Source organism: Panthera pardus, unplaced genomic scaffold (genome assembly GCF_024362965.1).
Source record: "Panthera pardus isolate Hobbes unplaced genomic scaffold, ASM2436296v1 HiC_scaffold_16, whole genome shotgun sequence".
NCBI lineage: Eukaryota > Metazoa > Chordata > Mammalia > Carnivora > Felidae > Panthera > Panthera pardus.
The window spans coordinates 34,359,550-34,380,866 of NW_026526721.1; the positions used below are offsets into that span (position 1 = coordinate 34,359,550).

At 33.0% G+C, this 21,317-nt stretch overlaps 1 protein-coding gene across 2 annotated transcripts in view; it reads right to left on the bottom strand.

The window, feature by feature from the left end:
- GBE1 (1,4-alpha-glucan branching enzyme 1) overlaps positions 1 to 21,317 on the bottom strand; it is a 281,289-nt gene that overhangs the window by 86,121 nt on the left and 173,851 nt on the right. For both annotated transcript variants that reach the window (XM_053903223.1, XM_053903222.1), the window contains exons 8-10: positions 12,874 to 12,989; positions 8,389 to 8,516; positions 3,987 to 4,085 (exon numbers count right to left, since the gene is read on the bottom strand). In XM_053903223.1, the coding sequence (XP_053759198.1) occupies positions 3,987 to 4,085; positions 8,389 to 8,516; positions 12,874 to 12,989 (343 nt within the window). The remainder of the gene's footprint in view (positions 1 to 3,986; positions 4,086 to 8,388; positions 8,517 to 12,873; positions 12,990 to 21,317) is intronic.

Below are 21,317 nucleotides of genomic sequence, written 5' to 3' on the forward strand. Positions count from 1 at the left end.
ATAATTGCAGGGACCTTTGTAAAAAGGAGGCAAGAGTGGTCAGAGTAATAGAGAAATATGAAGATGCTACTCTCTTGGCTTTGAAGATGGAGTAAGGGGCTATGAGCCAAGGAGTATAGGTGGCTTTTAGAAAACTAGAAGCCTTTAGAAAAGGCAAGGGAACTAGACCACCAGAAGAAATGCAGCCTTGTCAATACCTTAATTTTAGCCTAGTAAGACCCATTTCAGATCTGTGACCTAAAGAACTTTGAGAACTATATAATGGCTAATTGGTGTTGTTTGAAGACATTGTTGTGGTAATCAGGTACAGCAACAATTTGACACTAATGTATTGACCTACAAAAATATGCTCACTTAAATTTGACTAATGTGCAAAGATAATTCAATGGAAGGATAGACTTTTCAAGAAATCATGCTGGAAGAGCTGGAAATCCACAACAACAACAACAACAACAAAAGGAAACTTGAAATAAGGAACTAGGTCTTACACATTTGTTGCACAAAAATTAATTCAAAATGGGCCATGGACTTCAAGTGCAAAAGTACAAGTATAAAATGTTTAATAGAAAACATAGGAGAGTCAAAGAATTTTTAGTCTTGATACCAAAAAAGGTCCCTGTAAGAAAAAAATGATAAATTTGCCTTCATCAAATTTATTATAGACAAAGAACTTTTACTCTGTGAAAGTCCACATGAAAAGGATAAAAAGATTAAGCAACAGACTGGGAGAAAACATTTGCCAACTTTATATCCAACAAAAGAGTTTAATCTAGATTATATAAAGAACTCTCAAAACTCCAGAGTAAACAAATGATCTAATTAGAAAATGGTCAAAAGACACGAATAGACATTTTATCAAGGAGGATATAGAGAGGGCAACTACACACATGAAAGATGTTCATCATCATAAGCCACTAAGAAAATGCAAATTAAAACCACAGTTAGATATGACTACACATCTATTATAGAATAACTAAAACAGGTGCAAGGATGTACAGAAAGTGGATCTCTCCAACATTCCCAATGGGCATGAAAAATGGTACAGTTATTCTGGACAAGTTTCATAGTTTGTTAAAAATTTAATTATCCATCTACTTAAACATCCAACTACTATATGATTTAGTAATTGCACTATTTGTCATTTATCTTAGAGTAATTAAATTTTATGACCATACAAAATCTGTACACAAGTGTTTATAGCATCTTTATTTGTAATAGCCCAATCCAGAAACAATCCAGATGTCTATAATGGGTGAATGATCAAACAAAGTATGGTCTATCCATACTATGGAGTACTATTCAGCAATAAAAAGGAATGCACTACCGATACGTGCAACAACCTATATGAATTTCCAGAGAATTTTGCTGCGTGAAAAATGGCAATCCCAAAAGGTTAAATATTGTATGATTTCATTTATATCAGATTCTTGAAATGAAAAAAAAAATTACAGAAATGGAGATCAGATTAGTGGTTGCCACAGGTTAAAAAGTGATTGGGAAAACATGAAGGAACTTTATGGTGATGGAGTATTTTATATCTTAACTATACCAATGTCAGTATCTTGGTTGTGGTACTACACTATAATTTGCAAGGTGTTACCACTTGAAAATACTGGTTTTCTCACTGTATCACAACTGTTCTTACAACTGCGTGAGAATCAACAATTAAAAAACCTTCTATAATAAAAATACAAAGTGCTCAGTAATTTTTGGTGGAATTAATGTATAAATGAATGAATTCAATTAACCACTTATCTCAATTTAACATAAAACGGTAATAAAAGGTAGGTAGGTAATAAAAATGATAAAATAAAATAAAAGGGATTTCAGCAAATTTGGCATATTTTAGATAGGCAAGTATTTGTTCAGTAAATGATTAAATATGATTAAATGTGGTATTCCAAACTACTGATTTTGAACAATACAAGTAGAAATAATTTGCTTTTGAACAACAAAAACATGAATGAAATCTAGCATTCTGATTTAACTCAGACCCTATGGGGAAATAACAATGAATGCCATATATTCTGAGTACAGCTACCATTTGGATTAATACTCCTGTGTACCTTTTGAGGAAATAATAGTCATTTATGAGATTATTTTTTTAAATGCACAAATTACAAAAGTAGGGGATATCACTGAGCTTTTTATAATATTATTTTAACTTTCTCTTGTCTTACTAACTAGGGTTCCCACTTTGGTGATGCAAAAAGATTTTTAAATAATTACATAAAACAGAAGATAACATCTGCCTTTAGACAATTCACAATCTAAGAAGACATGATGGTCCTAAACATAGGACAGTATACTTTTCCGTTTGTATGAAGTACTAACTAGTACAGTACCTTGAGCATACAAGGTACTAAATGTTTTATAAATTAAATTAAATTAAATTAAATTAAATTAAATTAAGTATTTTTTAAAAATGTCGTCATTGGTAAGAGAAGGAAATACCCACTGTGGGCTATGAGTGATGGGAATAATTCTAGGTTGATGTACCCCTTGAAATATTCTTAAATCTGCACAAAAACTGATGGAGGCTTTTCAGTAGGAGGTGAGAAAAGTAATACTTGGCACTTGTGAGGGGAAAAAAGTCTGCATGGAAGATTGGAAATCCTAAAAGATGGTGGGTAAAGACCTTTAGACCAAGGTGAGAAAATTGAAGACCACACCATTTTTTTTTTTAAATGACAGATATAAAGCAACTTTCCCAGGTATTAAAGCTAGAATACATATTTGTTTCTTTGATTTTCAGTCTAATCATCTCTATGAAACATTTGCTTTTTTGACTTGACAATGTTTAGGAATCATTATAAATGGAGAAGCAAAAATTATGTTGGTAAAGATTTAATGTCACAGTTGTGTATTGCACAAATTGCCTGGAGAGTACAGGGAAGAAAGTTAAGATAGGATTACAATAATTAGTTCCTTCAGAGCAGGCTCCACGGTTTTTCTATCCAAGGTTAAACACATCTACAGTTCACGGTGTACTAAAGGGCTCATCAGAAAACTGATTATTTGATACAAATATGATTATTTGATACAAATACAAAGCTGACTCCTTATGCATATTCAGCCTGTCATCAGGGACATAGCCACTCAGAGTGTTCTATGTCAAATCTAAGTCTACATAAAAACAATGGTCTTTTAGGCAAATATTAAATAAAACAAAATATAATCGAAGCTATTTAACTATAATAAAATTTAATACAATTTTATTACAAATAATGTGCAAGGTGTCATCTACAATTATGCATTCCTAGTGCTTGGCACACGGTAAGGATTTCTTTTTTTTTTTTTTTTAATTTTTTTTTTAATGTTTATTTATTTTTGAGACAGAGAGAGACAGAGCATGAACGGGGGAGGGTCAGAGAAAGGGAGACACAGAATCTGAAACAGGCTCCAAGCTCTGAGCTGTCAGCACAGAGCCTGACGCGGGGCTCGAACTCACAGACCGCAAGATCGTGACCTGAGCCGAAGTCGGCCGCTCAACCCACTGAGCCACCCAGGCGCCCCTAGGATTTCTAAATGTCAAATAAAGGAATGGATGAATCCAAATCTGCTGAGGTAAAAACATACTATGAAGCAAGTAAGGGGAATTAAGGAGTAACTTTTACATTGATGAATTGCAGGCAGAAATGGATGCTTGATGAAGCTGAATGTGTTTTATACAGAGAGCAATGAAGTTTCACAAAACTGCAATGATAATGCAAAATTTCATATACAGAGCTCACGTTATGTTAATATTTTCTCCTTGCCTAAATAACACAAGAATGAATACTTTAAACTAGAACTTTTAGAAGTTTGTGAAACATCTTATTAAAAAGCATAAGAATCAACACACTAATGAGAAAATTTTTTAATACTTCAATTATAATGATTATAACATTTATAACTAATGATCACAAGTTAAATAAATCAAAGAGATAAAAAATAAACCAACAAAATACATAGTATTTTTAGGGAAAAAAATGCATAAATCTTACCTGGATCCATTTATCTGGAATTGCCATAGCTAATCGATAGTCAAAGCCGACTCCTCCCTGGGAAATCGGAGAACAGAGAGCTGGCATTCCTGACACATCCTAAAACAACGTCATCAATAGTATCAGTTCACATTGTTCAACTTCTTAGGAAATATTCTTTTGACAGTAGAGAATAAATAAAATAAATAGCCCTATAAATAAAAACAGTAAATGGAGGCATATCTTTTTGGAGTGTTTTGGTAGCATAATTGTAAAAGTAGTTAAAACTATAATGGGAGATTTCATTTCCCACTAAGTTTTTGTGTAATTCTTTTCACTGCAGGACAACTTCAATCTCATGAGGCGTTTTTTTCATTTTTTTTTCTTTTCCTTCGTATGACAAAGAGAACAGAAAATAGTAAAACGATTACTGCTAAAACATAGTATCTTAGACTTACTTTTGAGCCACTGTATGAACACTTAGCTCTTGCTTTCAAACACAAAAATACATGTGGCATATATCTGCTGTACTTGCTCTCTGCATAAAGTACTGACATGGAGTGTATTTTGTGAGCATCTAGCTTCTGATGAGACAGAAGACTTAGTATATTAAGAATGAAGCAATAAGATGGCTTTCACTATAGTCAGTCACACTTGAAATGGATCTAAAGGATATCTAGTGGACCTTCTTCATCTAGAAGACACAGAAACTGAAGCTCACTCAGGTGAAGGGATTTCTAAAGATATGTTTCTCGATAGGGTCAGATGGCAGGCACTTCAACAAAGTATCTTCCTCCTCTGTCATGCCACCACTAGATTACTGATAATTGGGAAGTTAAAAAAAAAAAAAAAAAGATGGTATAAGGAACCAGATGTAGTAAAATATATTATAATAGCAACTCTGGTCTCACGCGAGACATGTATTAGCAATTCTAACTCTACAATATCTTTGAAATCAATTCTTCTCCTTTGCTCCATTTCTACGACCATCATCCTTCTTATTTAATCTTCATTACTCCTTGCTTAGACCATTATGCTCCCAAAAGGAATTCCCATCTCCAGTTTCCCTTCACACTAACTGCTGCCAAAACAACAGTTTATGAGACAGCCTGCTATCACTGCCCAACAATGGCTTTCAATAGCCAACAATCAAACACTCAAATTCTTAAGCTAAAGATTCAATTCAACAATCATCCTTTAAACACTGACAAAATAATTTCCTATTTGATTATCTGCCTCCTTACGTGTTGTTAGAATGTAGGATCCATGGGGCAAAGGTGTTGTTGTTCACTGATACATGCCAAGAATTCAGAGCAGTAGGAGAGTAACTGGCATGAAGCAGGAACTCAATAAAATTTGATGAGTGAATGAATAAAGGCACTGTCAGGAATTTAAAGGTAAATAAGGCAGAATATTTGACCTTTGGGATTCATAAAGACCTAAATAAACATATACACACTTATTATCATGAAATGATAATGCCATATAGTTGTTACAATTGTTAACTAAAGTACACAGAAAGCAGAAGGGAGAAGCCTACATCTTTCCAGAATAATTTCTAGTATATTTCAAGTACTAAATACATCATCCATTTTGAAATATTCACTCTTCCCTGTGCTTGTCACAAGCTTTTCTATGCATGTCACTGCACAAACTCTTCCTTGTATTATTATCTTTACTTTCTAAAAAGACTGTTATACACTCAGAACTCTCTGAAATTTAACTCAAATACTTTTTCATCTACAACACCATCCCCAAATTCTTCCCACAGAAAAGGTGGAAAAAACAAATATATAATCTCTCCGGACTTATAAAATACTTTATTAATTGCTTTTTAATGGAAGACAGATACACTTAAATATAGTGCATAGTGAAATACATTCTGTAAGAAAAAGAAATATTTGTCAATAAAATCTTAGTTCTACATAATATTTCATAGGTTATAAATGTAAAAGGAGAAAAAAGTGAAAGGGATGCATGCTTAATAGAAAAAAAACATTTTCAGAGAAGTTGTATCTATTATATATGTCACATTTTCACTGATACAGTAGGTATTTAGTTTGATTCCTTACAAACATTGGCTGTATATGTTTTAAATACCAGGTACTCATGTTAGGCACTGGAATTATAAACAAAAATGCCTTCACAGAAGAGTTCTCATGAGACTAAGTTTTCCTAAGACTGGTGATAGGCTGGTATTAAAGATCAAGATATTTTTTTTCTCAAGAAACATTAAGGTGCATTCTATATTTTCTCTAAAGGTAGTTTTAGGAAATACTTTGATAGGAAATAGAATCTGCTAAGAAAAATATTTGGACACCACTTGGTCTTGACTTCTAAAACTGAATCCTTAGAAAGCTACTCCATTAATATATATGAGATATTTGCAGTTCTCTTTTGAAAGAGGAGAGTTAATGACTATCCTTTTAAAAATCTTAAAAAGAAAAAAAAAAGGTAAACATAAAGGCCACTAAAATAAATATATTTTAAATATAAAAAAGTTGATACCTACCAACATAGAATATAAAAATGATTATGTGTTCCAAATAAAGTTAAAATAGTTTTTATTTTTATATTTAAGGATCACTTATGACTATGTCAAAGGGAGAGAAAACCTCAATCAAAAAAACATTTTTAATTAATATACCAAATAGAACCATGGGAAATGGTAGGTATATTCTAGGAAAAAAGGTTTCAATTTTAATAACTGTCATTGTAAATAAATTTAAATTTCTACTATAGGACTTTATATAAATTGCATTACTTATTTGTTACACCATATTCCTTTCTTAAAAAAAAAAAAAGTTCATGAGGATCAATTTCACATTTTGAAGAGACTCCCACTAGACAGAAAAGTGATGTACTGAAATTGAAGTAGTTTTCAATTTAAGTAGAATAAATTGAAGACACATCTTGTTAAAAAAAAAATCTAAAACCAAGTAATATAAAGTAGACTAAAGTCTCAAAGTTTCATTGGTAGAAACACTGATAATCAGACAAGGGCTCCCTAGATGATGAAACTATTTTACTTGAAATGAACGGAGAGATCAATGTAACAATTTTACATTTCATGTATTAAATAATTGCTTCTTTTTCTTCAGTACCCAATTTTGATTTGTGCTGTCATTAATTGTTTATAGTAATTTTTCACTTAAACTATCTCTGCTTTGAATTGCCATAAACATAATCGACAAACTTTTTTGATGTTTGACAGATAAAATAAAACTATATAAAAGACAAAATAAAAGTTTAAAATACACTCTGACATTAAAAGATATTCAGTGCATAAAGTATTAGCAAGATTTGTAAGATATGACTGAATTTAAGTAGGTAGGAAGTGTGGAATAATACAGGATAATCAAAATGGTATTATAATTGCGTGTTTTAAAATTCTATATAAAAATTTATTCCAGAAATTTAGGATCCACTGCTCTGGTCCTAGAACATATTTAGAAGGCAAAATGTCTAAAGGAGGTAACTGTTCTCTATCCGGAGATAAACAAGGAATCATTCCACCTAGTTGAAGATTCGGGGTTTTGAGAAGACATGGATAGAAATAAGTCTATACAAATAATAAATACCACAGGAAGAAGGCTGTCATTACTACATTTCACGCCCATGAACTAAATGCCAACAATGTGAAAACACAACTGAACTCTGACTCTTCTAACGATATTCTTGCTATTTTTATATGCCAACCGCCACACTTTTTACAGAACAGTTTTAACATACTAAATTCAATTTTAATAATAATTTCTAGTAAGAGGACTCAGAAAACCAGAGGGATTTTAGAACTAAATCTAAATTAGCATAAGCATTTAACAAACTTCTTAATTTATCACATTTATCACCAAGAGGGGAATTGTCAATTATGCATATACCGAATTATATCATTACAGTGCAGCTTTGGGACAGTTAATCATGAACCTTCAGTAATCATGAATAACTAGTGAACATTTGGCAATCCAAGAGCAATAACGTAAACAAGAAAGGTAATCGCATCAGAACAAGAGAGACTTCAGAGAAGCTTGCAGGCAGCGATCCATGCCATCTCTAATGATTAAACCAGGAAAGAAAAAATAAATAAATAAGCAGACACACATTAATATTCAATTCTTTTCTCTGCTGAAGGTCTCACGGTGGAAGGACCTGTCCACTGATGAGGATATTTTACTTTCTAACCATTGGCATTTTCTTTTTTAACAATGGGATGATGACAAGTAATTAGTGCACACTATCTCCTAATAGAAAAACACTGAATTCTAAATAATGTGCCACCCATACAAGATAGCTGCACTATGGTCAGGGTCCAATTTCAGTTATGCAATTATTGACAACATGAGATTAATCATTCAAATATTGTATGCCAACAAAATGTTCTATATTAAAGGGGTTCAGAGGGTAGAGATCATTATGGCTTTACCTCAGCTACTGTTATAGAATCGGGATACAATGTGTGAACCAAATGATTTGCCAACATGAGATAAATCAAGGCATCTTCATCAACTTGAAGTCCAAAATATTCATGGTAATCACCTGAAAAAGCTTGACCTAGAGAACAGAAAATCGATACAGATGCATTACGTTAACATGCAAGTCTCAACTCAGCACAAATGCCCCCACCAATTAGTCTATTGAGATCAGTTTTGTTATCATACCAAAGTGTAATGAGCCTTAATAGCACAGAATATTATCATCAGCAAATATATGTTCTAACTTAGAAGAGTACTCCGTATCAAACATTCAGAATTCAGACAATCCTGCAAATCAATTTTTGCTTTTCAAAAGCAAACAAAGCACTTTAATTGAAAATTTGAATTTAATTTTAACATAATTTTGAAGGAAAAACATGAAATGCTACCAAAGGGAATTCTAGATTTCAACTTTTAGATATATATTTTTTTGCATGTCAAGAGATCCCTGTGAAGTAAAGAAAAGCAAATATGAAAACCATCATAAAATTGAGACAAAATGTTTATATTATTTTAAATATGTGCTTCAATTTATGCCATACAGATTTCTTATGATGACAAAAAGATTTTAACATCCTCCAACTTCCTTTTACCTTCTCTTCCCCCACATCCTAATTTTGGTTGCTTATAGTATGTATCACTTATTGGGGTTATACTATTTGCTTTCTATTCTTTGAATTGTTACTCATTTTTCATTAAATCGAATTAGTGTTCAACACCTGCCTTTCCCCCAACCCCCCACCCCCCCGGCTTCCCTACATCAAATTTTTTATTTTGACTCATTGTTTTTTCAGTTTGCTGGATTCCATCACTATATGGTATTTTCTGGAAGTTTTATTCATCAAGCTCTTTCAAATTTATACCTGAATGACAATTCAATTATCAATTTTCGAGTCAAACTTTGTTTCCCTAAGGATTTTGTAGACATTGCTGTTAGCAATAGAATAGTATGAGTTCAGCCATTGTTTTCATCTATACAGGTAAATTGCTTTTTCTTCCTAAGATGTCATATGCTGAACTTCTTTTTATCACTGAATTTTATAAATTAAACACTTTGTGTCTTGATGTTAATTGCTTTGCCTCATTTTTCCCCCCAATTCATTTCCCTAACTCCACAATTCCTTGGAAGATACCAAGGCCTCAGAAGAGAGAGGTTCTACAGGGAAATGCAGGAGTTGCATATGTAATCTAGAAGGTGTTGTAATCTAGGAGAGACTCCTTCTTAAATTTTGCCATGTTTTCCTTTTTCATTCCTTAAGTCAGTTTCTCTCCAAACTGGAAGATATCAGTGAAATCTATCATGTTTTAATAGATACAACTTCTTTCCTAGAAACATTTCATGGGGGCAATACCATGCATGATTAAGAGCAGATAGCAACACACTCTGAATATAGCTTCATTTCTTGGCAGCCACTTTTCAAAATTTACAAAGTCCTTGTTTCAGACTGGTTGTTGCTTGGTAATATTTGGCCATTAAAAAATAATAATTATTCTCCATGTTATCTACTAAGCGATTAGGATTCCGTGATCCCATTTCTTTGTGCAACTTTAAATTTTTTTTTAATGTTTTATTTATTTTTGAGAGAGAGAGAAAGACAGACTACAAGCAGGGGAGGAGCAGAGAGAGAGAGGGAAACACAGAATCTAAAGCAGGCTCCAGGCTCTGAGCTATCAGCAGAGCCTGACACATGGCTCACACGGCTCGAACTCACCAGCCATGAGATCATGACCTGAGGCGAAGTTGGACATTTAACTGAAGAGCCATCCAGGTGCCCCTCTTTGCACAACTTTTAAACTGAAGGTCTCTGATCAATGATTTTAATTACAAATTCATTTATAATTAAATTTGAACTGTGAACACCTCTATCTAAAATATACATATTTTCTACAGTGTTTAATATGCAAATGAATCCACACATTCACAAAGGTTCTCATTTTTTTGTGTTGTTGTTGTTATTTTTTTCTCATTACAATTGCTGTCATGTTCACATCCTATGGGTGCTGCAATAAACTGTTTGCTTAAAAATATTTTATTTCTTTCACTAGGACTTCTAGTGCTGTGTTGAATAAAGTAGTGAGAGTGAATCTCCTGTCTTGTTCCTGATCTTAGGGGAAAAGCTCTCAGTTTTTCACCACTTTTAATATTTGCAGATGACATGATGCTATATATAGAAACACAAAAAACTATTAGAACTGATAAATGGATTTAGTAAAATCACAGGATACAAAATTAATATACAGGAATTTGCTAAATTTCCATATACCAATAATGAATAGAAAGAGAAATTAAGAAAACAATCCCATTTAGAGTGGCAGTAAAAAGAATAAAATACCTAGGAATAAACGTAATCAAGGAGGTGAAAGACCTGTACTCTGAAAACTATAAAACACTGATGAAAGAAATTAGAGATGACATAAACAAATGGAAAGCTATTCCATGCTTATGGATTGGGAGAAACAATATTGCTAAGGTGCCCATACTATCCAAAGCAATCTACAAATTCAATGAAATTCCTATCAAAATATCAATAGCATTTTTCATAGAACTAGAACAAAAAAACCTAAAATTTATATAAAACCACACATTACCCCAAATAGCCAAAGCAATCTTGAAAAAGGAAAACAAAACTGGAGCTATCACAATCTCCCATTTCAAGGTATACCACAAAGCTGTAGTAATCAAAACATAGCAGTGCTGGCACCAAAATGAACACAGAGATCAATGGAACAAAATAGAGAGTCCAGAAATAAACTCAGACTTTTATGGTCAATTAGTCTATGACAAAGAAGGCAAGGATATTCAGTGGGAAAAAGGCAGTGTGTTCAATAAATAGTGCTGGGAAAACTCAACAGCTACATGCAAAAAAAAAAAAAAAATGAAACTGGACTCCTTTCTTAGATCATATGCAAAAATAATGTCAAAATAGATTAAAGACCAAAATGTGAGATCTGAAACCATAAAACTCCTAGAAGGAAACATAGGCAGTAATCTCTTTGACATTAGACATAGAAACATTTTTCTAGATAGGTCTTCTTTGGCAAGGGAAACAAAAGCAAAATTATACTACTGGGACTACCACAAAATAAAAGGCTTTTCACGGTGAAGGAAACCATTAACAAAACAAAAAGACAACCTACTGGATGGAAGAAGATATTCGCAAATGATGTGTCTGATAAAGAGTTAAATATCCCAAAAATATAAAAAAACTTATACAACTGAACCTCAAAAAAACAAATAATCCTATTTAAAAATAGGCAGAGGACATGAATAAACATTATTTCAAAGAAGACATACAGATGGCCAACAGACACATGACAAGATGTTCAACATCACTAATCATCAAGGAAATGTTAATCAAAATCACAATGAGATATCACCTCATACCTGTCAGTACGGCTAAATAAAAAACGCAAGAAATAACAAGTATTAGCGAGAATGTGGAGAAAAAGGAACCCGCGTACACTGTTGTTGGGAATGTAAACTGGTGCAGCCACTGTGGAAAACAGTATGGAGGATTCCACATTGCCCCCCCCCCCCCCCCCAATTAAAAACAGAACTACCATATGATCCAGTAATTCCACTACTGGATATTTACTCAAACAATACAAAAACACTAATTAAAAAGATATATGCACCCCAATGTTTATTGCAGCATCATTTACAATAGCCACGATATAAAAACAACCCAAGTGTCTACCCAGAGAAGAATGGATAAATAAGTTGTGAATATACATACATATATACATACAAACAATGGAATATTACTCAGCCATAAAAGAGAATGAAATCTTGCCATGTGCAACAACATGGATGGGCCTAAAGGGTATAATGCTATGTGAAATAATTCAGTCAGAGAAAGACAAATATCATATGATTTCATTCCTATGTGGAATTTAAGAAACAAATCAAATGAACAAAGAAAAAAGAGATAAACCAAAAACCAGACTCTTAAATACGCAGAATAAACTGATGTTGCCAGAGGGGAGGTATGTGTGGGAACAGGTGAAATAGGTGAAGAGGATTAAGCATACACATACCATGATGAGCACTGAGTAATGTATAGAATTGTTGAATCATTACTTTGTACACCTGAAACTAATCTAACACTGTACGTTAATTACATATGAATAGAAAAAAAAATGAATGAAACATATTTAAAAGAAAGCTACATAGTAAGGATAGCATATTAAGTAGATATATTTCACAGAAAGCATTATCTTTTATTTACTTATAAAATGTATTTATTTCTGACCTCTTGCCAAAAAGGGATCAGAAGTCTCTAGAGAAAAGACACACATTGGAACTAATAAAAATCAAGCTAACACTGATGGTCATTGCAAGCTCTGAAACTGAACCCCAAACCTGGTTTTAATCTACCAGTAAAAAAAAAAAAAAAAAATCATTATTTGCATCTGTAATATATCAGTTTACCTACCCATTCCATGGTGATGATACAGCATGGATGTAACACCATCAAAACGAAATCCATCAAAGCCATATTCTTCTAACCACCATCTTATGTTTGACAGAAGGAATCTTAAAACTTCCCAGCTATAGTATTAGAAAAAAATATATTTAAACACATTGTATATTGTGGTTTCTTTAATTGTTATACATTGTTTGCTAAGAGTATTAATTATAAATTTCTATCTTAGGAATCATGATGTTCAAAGAAATATATCACTTAAAAAACAGAAAACCACTAATATTTATCACATTTGTTTGATGAAATTCATTCTAAGGATTATTAAATTTCAATAGTTGCAAAATCACTTAATACCTAAGAAAAATTGAGGAAAAAATGTCTAAGTTGGGTCCAAAGTACAGGGCCTCTCTTGTTCATACCTATGTCCTCAGTAACCCTATAGTGATTACTCCATAGTAATGTTTACAACAACAACAATGAAAAAAATCTATTACTCATCTCTAAATTTTCAAGATTTTTCATGTAATACATCCAGTACATAGTTCTTCCTTTCAGAAGATATGTCATTATCATTAGAAAAACTGCCTTCAATAAGAGACTCTTAAAAACTGAGAACAAACTGAGGGTTGATGGGGGGTGGGAGGGAGGGGAGGGTGGGTGATGGGTATTGAGGAGGGCACCTTTTGGGATGAGCACTGGGTGTTGTATGGAAACCAATTTGACAATAAACTTCATATATTGAAAACAAATAAAAATAAATTTAAAAATATTGAAAAAAAAAGAAAAACTGCCTTCAATGGTTGTCTGCTTAAAATATTTCCTCCTTCTACAATTTGAAACAGATACATTAAGAAAAAAAAAAAGACTTAAAGTCAACTACATGATAACTAATATTACATTTACTAGAGTATTGTTTTGTGAGAGTAAAGAAAAAGAAATCTAATTACTAAAACACACATATATAATAAAGTAAAAAGTTTTACTAGTTGGAATCCTACAACCATAAAAACAGAAGGAAAACAAAGAACTGTTATAACTCAATTAAAAACGCCACACGAAACAAGCCTATTTCGGACAACTGAAAAGAAGGCATCAGCAATTAGTACTTTCTTTAGTCATACAGTTATGGTTGAGTTCTTTATCTTATTATAACTCTGGTTTTAAGACTTTAATACCTCATTTAGCTTAATGACAAAGCAGTTATAGTGAACACCAATCTTTAACCCAGTTAAAATTTATGTATTTTTTTTAAACTGTCCATATATTAAAGAGCAATCTGACATAAGTAGAGATTAAGTCATCACAATCAACTTTGGAACAGTAAATCCAAACTTTGGGGAAAGATGAGTGTTGGTAGTAATTAAGTGCTTTAAATAAGCTACTTTGAGTTTTGAGAATTTACTGAAAGTTAAAAAAAAATGAAAAAAACAGAAATACATGTAATCTGGTAGATATGAAAGATAGCCAGGAGGTTTTAGATTGCTAGGTCCAAGCCATGATGAAGGTAGAATTTGCTAATGTTTCTACAAATGCATATTCATTTCGGAGTTAAGTAAAAAACAAAAACAAAACAAAACAAAAAAAAACATGTTCAACAAAAATAAAATAATAAAAACAGAGGTATTCTACACCTGAATGAGATCAAAATTACTCTATTTTGCATAGGACTAATTTCTATACACTTTTTGAAGTTTTATTTAAATTAACAAACTTGATTTTTAGAGCCATTTTGGTTCACATTAAAACGGAAAGGAAGCATGTCTATACTTTTCAACCAAGTTGCTATAGGAATACCTCAGAAAGAGGATGTGAAGCAATTTGCAATCATTAACACTTTGTAAACAATACTCTGAAAAGGATATACTTTTCTAATTTGGTTATTCAACTTGTAATGTATATTTTAGTCATAAAGGTAAACTGAAAGATATTTTTAGTCAAAAATACCCCAGAGTAGAAACAAAAACTTGTTTAAATGCTATATACCTTGGGTAGATGTATGAAGATACGAATATGCAAGCCAAAGATCGCAAGCTGTCCCTGGGCCTTGTCTGTCACGCACTACTATTCTGCTGCCTTGCAGAGTACTTTAAGTTCTTACTTTGAATGCCTGGAGATGGAACATGTTACTCCCAGCTCTTTCCAGTCTTTACTACTCTGCATTTTCTAGTACCAGCCCTATTTACTGATTTATATCACTGGCTTGGGTTTGTAGACCGTTGCTGTCAATTTCTAATATAAATACTACCGACTGAGTGTTTTCTAGGTAGACACAGGTTCAAATGTAAAATCTGTGTCCCAGTATCTACAAAGATAAAAGAAAAAAGACAATAATAGTGCAATCCAATAAAAATGAAAAAGGGAGGTGATGTGAATTTCATAACTGAAAAGAAAGCATTGCCCAATATCACAAAGTTGATTAAGGGCAGCATTATTAAATGGCCTATTGGTTCCTGTTACTATATTATTTATTTTCTTCTTGACCAAAAACAGTAATAAAACTTCACATAACATATTAAAAGAAAAAGACAAACTTAGTTGTTACTACATGGTTAGACAGATTCTTGGCATGGATGAACAGGAAAAGAATTCCCTGTGATAATCTGAAAAGAAATGACAATGGAGCATCTAAATTAACAAAATCTAATGGGTTAAAAAAAGAACTAAATTCTAGATTTTATTTTATTTTTTAATTTTTTCTTTAACATTTATTCATTTTTTGAGAGACAGAGAGAGACAGAGTGTGAGTGGAAGAGGGGCAGAGAGAGAAGGAGATACAGAATCCGAAGCAGGCTCCAGGCTCTGTACTGACAGCCCAGAGCCCCACACGGGGCTCAAACTCATGGACCGTGAGATTATGACTTGAGCTGAAGTCCAATGCTTAACTGACTGAGTCACCCAGGTGCCCTAGATTCTATACTTTAGAGTTTAAAATACTCTTAACCTGGGGCACCTGGGTGGCTTAGTCGGTTAAACGTCTGACTCTTGGTTTGCTGTTCAGGTCACGATCTCACAGTTCATGAGTTCGAGTCCCACATCTGGTTCCATGCTTACAGTATGGTGCCTGCTTGGGATTCTCTCTCTCTTCCTTTCTCTCTGCCTCTCCTCTGCACATGTGCAAACTCTTCTCTCAATCTCCTGAGACAATGTCTAAACAACATCAACAATGCTAGGGGAAAAAAAAAATCACTGCAAAGTTAAACTGACAGGAATAAATCAAATTTGTAGTGCTTTCAAAATAATTTATTTTGTTATGTTTTATAAATCATGGATGAAGCATAAAATAGATGTGTTATCTGTAGAGACAGAAAAGAGATATACAAAATTTTATAGGAGACCAAACTAGAACAAAAACAGTAAAGAAATAAAATCTAGAGAGTTTTATTTTGTATTAACACAATCTCAGGAAATACATTCAGAAAAATAAAGTTGGTGGCAGCAAATGGAAAGCAAGTTTATATACATTTTCTAAAACTAGGATATTAAGAACAGTAAAAACAACTAGTCGTGTAAATCTTATAGTTATTTTATAAATAATGAAATTTTGTTGATTAAGAAAAAAATGAACTATTAGTTCAGGAAATAGGGGGGGAAGGATGGACTCACATATATTCCTAATAGTTCTGTGGTCCCAATTTGGTGTGTCTTATCATCTTACATGATAAATCTAGACAGACTAATTCACTCTTTGTAAACTCAGTATCCTGATGCAACTAACTTTAAAACACAGACTGCTTGTACAGAATCAGAACTTTATAGATCAACAAGACAGAGAACCAGGAAGACTGAGATGTGAGTCTCTAAAATAACCAGACCATACACATGAGTACTTTCACAGACACAAATCTGAATTCAAAGTGGAGAAATAGTAGGTGATAGAGTGTTTATATTGTAATTGGAATGAAGATATAGCTTCCCCCCCCCCCCCCTTTTTCTTCCACTATGCAAACATCCAACTTGATATAGACACTGTATTTAGCTATTACATAAATACATTTATCCCAGATCACTGAACTTAAATTATAAGAAGAAAGCTATGCCAGGAATTCTCCAGAACCTCCAGGTTCAGTGATTCACTAAGAGGACACACAGGACTCAGCATATAATTGTGCTCACAGCTCTGATTCATTATAGCAAAAGGATAAAAAGTAAAATAAGCAAAGGAAAAGGTGCATGGGCAAACTTCAGAGGAGTCTAGACACAAGCTAGACACAAGTCCTCTCCTGATGGGGTCGCACGTAATTCTTCCAACAACAGTCACAACACTAGTGAAATATCTGCTGGGGAAACTCATTAGAAACTCAGTTCCCAGTGATTTTTTTGGAGGTTGGTGACCTGGTATATCATATCAAAATCTAGATTTTCAGAAGGCAATAGTGTTTAATATAACACATATTGTTTATATGAAGAATATAGGTGCAGTCGCGGCCAATATTGTAGGCAGGTGTTTCTAAGATTAGCAGTCTTCTCCTCCTCCTCCACTCCCCCTCCTCCTCCTCCTTCATTTTTTTTTTTTTTTTTTTTTACATTTATTTATTCTGGTGGGGGAGGGGCAGAGAGAGAGGGAGACACAAGATGCAAAGCAGGCTCCAGGCTGAGAGCCATCAGCACAGAGCCCGACGTGGGGTTTAAACTCACAAACTGTGAAATCATGACCTGAGCTGAAGTTGGACACTTAACCAACTGAGCCACCCAGGCGCTCCTAAAAATAGCAGTCTTAATTGTGCTATAGTAACTCTTTTCTTCACAAAGCAGAGCCTAACATTTATTACATAATTATAAAACACTTACCATAGGTTTTTGGAGATAAACTTCTTCTAAAGTCATTTTATCTCAGAAGTACTCAGATTTCAAAACCAAGTGGAACAATCTAAATACACTTTAAGAATCTAAATATGTGGGTCACCTGGATGGCTCAGTCAGTTAAGCGTTGGACTTTGGCTCAGGTCATGATCTCACCGTTTGTGGGTTTGAGCCCCGGATTGGACTCTGTGCTGACAGGTCAGAGACTGGGGCCTGCTTCTGCTTCTGATTCTGTTTCCCTCTTTTTCTGGCCCTCCCCCATTTGCTCTCTGTGTCTCTCTTTCTCAAAAATAAACATTAAAAAAATGTAAATAGGTAAGGAGCCCAGGTTGAGGTGTTCTGTCTGCAAGCTTACCTTCCAGTAGTCCCATGGACAATGAACTCATTCAGCATGTACATGAGCGCATTAGTTCACTGAATCTAAGATGCCTTTTAACTAGAACACCAGAACAAGCTTAAAAAATAGGTACCAGTGAAAACACAGATTTTTGGAAGATGTCTATTTCTATTTCTACTGTCATATTTTCAAATTCTGCACCCATAAATTCCATTTTTCCTTCTTTTGAGGCAAGGGGACTGAGAAGAGGGGTTATGATGTATTCTAAATTATGACTGAATTAGAAATATTACTCAACATGCCCTGCAGTAGTAAATGAACTGAATCATCTCAACTGTATGGTTTGATCAAAGTATGAAAATGTCTGGCAAAGGGTACGATAAAAAATGCAATTCACATTTTCTACCTCAAAATGTCATCAGACAGCCCATAACACAGTTGATATATCCAGTTGATTAGAGTCCCATAAAATATAAAGCAAAATTTAGGAGCACAGTTTTATTCTGGTGTGTTCCAGCAGACTAGGTAGGACTTTGATTTTTAAGATTTCTGCACTGACACAAGGCTTTCAAACTTATTCTTAGAAACCAAAGCCTAGTTTCCAAATAATTAGAAGAGTTAGATGCTAAATTTAAGAAGGTGATACCACCATAATATATACTTTGGGGACCAGGAAGAATGTGTATGAGAAGTAACCTATGTTAGTTATTAGCTTTATATCTTAAACTAATTAACAGGTAAGTTAGAAACTAATACTATGTCATCTACACTGCCAAATTAATTGATTAGTTTACTCATATTTTTTTATTAAGCAAAAACAAAATCGCTATAATCCAGAGAAAGCTAATAAACTTCAGCTTTCTTGTGAATCATAAACCACTAAAAATGTTTAAATCGCAGGTGTCTGATGTAAAAAATGAATATTGGCTGTATAATATATACATTTAAGAATTTCTGGCAATCAAAATAGTCATGATTCTAATTGATTTAGATGTCTGAAATATTCAACCTGTAATCAAGTAATGAAAATTTATCAAGGAAATTTTGTTCCACAGATAATTCCAATATTAAGGTTTTTAGAAAATATCCCTAAAATCAAAAACTGTTGATTGTCTCACATTCTGCCAATGAACTTTACGATGAAATAAAACATAGTCCAATTTTCTTAGTGAGCAAGTATAATCAGATATAATAACATTTATTAGCTGAAGTTACACTTTGTAATTTAAACCTATTTGCATACATGTTTTTATTTTTGGTCCTGAGTAACTTTTGAGATTTTCAAAGTAAGCAACTTTGTCCACTGGATGTTATTAAAACTACTGGTATTGTATAATTAGTAGGAGATATTATTGAAGAGTAGTTAAATATAAAAATATAAATAAAATAATTTTTTCTTAGTTATTCTAGAAGCTTTGAAGCTGAATAGCTATCAACAGTACATCATAACACGATGAGACAAAAACAACATTTTTATTTTAATGTGCGTGTGTGTGTGTGTGTTTTTGTTTGTTTGTTTGTTTGGTTTTTTTTTTGAGAGAGAGCACAAGCAGGGGAGAGGTAGAGAGAAGGGGACAGAGGATCCCAAGTGGGCTCTGAGCTGACACTGTGACAGCAGTAAGCCCAATGTGAGGCTCAAACTCGGGAACCATGAGCTCATGACCTGAGCCAAAGTCCAGATGCTCAACCGAGTGAGACACCCAGGTGCCCCTAAACCACATGCTTTGATCTGGGTATTTCAACTCTGGCAGTAAATCTAACTTGAGCAGAGAAGGAACTTTAAGACTTTCTTTTATGAAGAAGATATGGTATATCAAATAAAAGGACAGAGTCTGAAGTACAATAAAAATAACATTTTCAAAAGGAAGATACTCTATTGAGGCTACTGCCATTGAAAAGCAGGTAATATCTACCTATTCCATTTTTTAAAATTAAAAAAAAAAAACACCTCACATGTGAATTTAAATTTAATTAATCACTAAAGAAAAAAAATGTATTTTTTTGCTTATACTTTGTCAAAGAAATTATACTTTGTCAGTCAATAGAAAATGATTAAGTGAGAAGCTGGAAATGATCAATATAATCTAACGATCCTATCCAATACTAGACAGTAGTGTCACCAATGATAAAATGTATCTAGATTTTCAGACACTGAGAATTATATTGAGGCTATTGTATACATTAATTTCAAATAGAATTAGGTAGCAAGTAGCACAAAATGTTAGTGAGACAGATTGTTAATTCAACTACTAAAACTCTGTAATAATATAAATTTCAGAACACAGGTGGTTATTATAAAATATGATTTTGAAGATTTCAATATCACATTATTTTCTGTATTTCAACCCACACAACTTTATTTTATATGAATTAATATGTTGTTTAATCATATTATATCCACTGAGCCCTGGTTATCTACATTCAATATTACAACACAACGTTTCTTTCCCTGAAGGCCTAAATTGTACTTAGCTTATTAAATATTTTATAAAACTTACCTCTATTTCTATTACTTATAAGTCTAATCAGTTATTCTCTAGGAAATAAGTAGGAAAAGATAGCATATCGTACCTTTATATGCTAAATGCTTCCAATTATACTTTTGCTTAAAAAAATACTTGAAAAATTTCAAGTCTCTTTTTTCTCTCATTTTATCTATATTCTTAACAAGGATGGTTACCTCCTCAAGTAAGATTAGGAAAGGCAAACTTGAAGGGGCTTGTGTTTTTACCTGTGTATGTATGTGCATGTGTGTGTGCACATACAGGTGTGTGTGTGTGTGTGTGTGTGTGTGTGTGTGTGTGTGTGTGTGTGTGTTTGGGGAGTAGTACGGGACCGGAGGGACTAGCAGTGAGAGCAAAAGTGAAAGTTTTCAGTCCGATATAAAAGAAAGAGACAAATATAAATCAAATAATAATCCACTCTGATAATAATTAACCTTTGTGATTAAGAAATTAATATTCATATCATTTGTTTGTAAATTGCTCTATATTTTTCTGCTTCCTCACCAAGATTGTTACCAAAAGTGATTTTTTCAAAGCATTAATGCCTATAAAATATCCTACTAAAGTTTGGAGAGAACTTAGGACTTTTTCAAAGTAGAGGCTCCAAAAAGTTGAGCAGGTCAAGAAACCAGAAAGCCAAACTAAGTCACTCTCTTTGGTGAAACATAGGTAAGGTATTATGTGAAATTATTACACATCTCATCTGAACAAAACATTGCTCTTCTCCAGAAGAAATCACCATAAATTAGCTAATTATATTTAAATACATATAGACAAAAGTACCTAGATACACACATATCCATGTCTTTCAA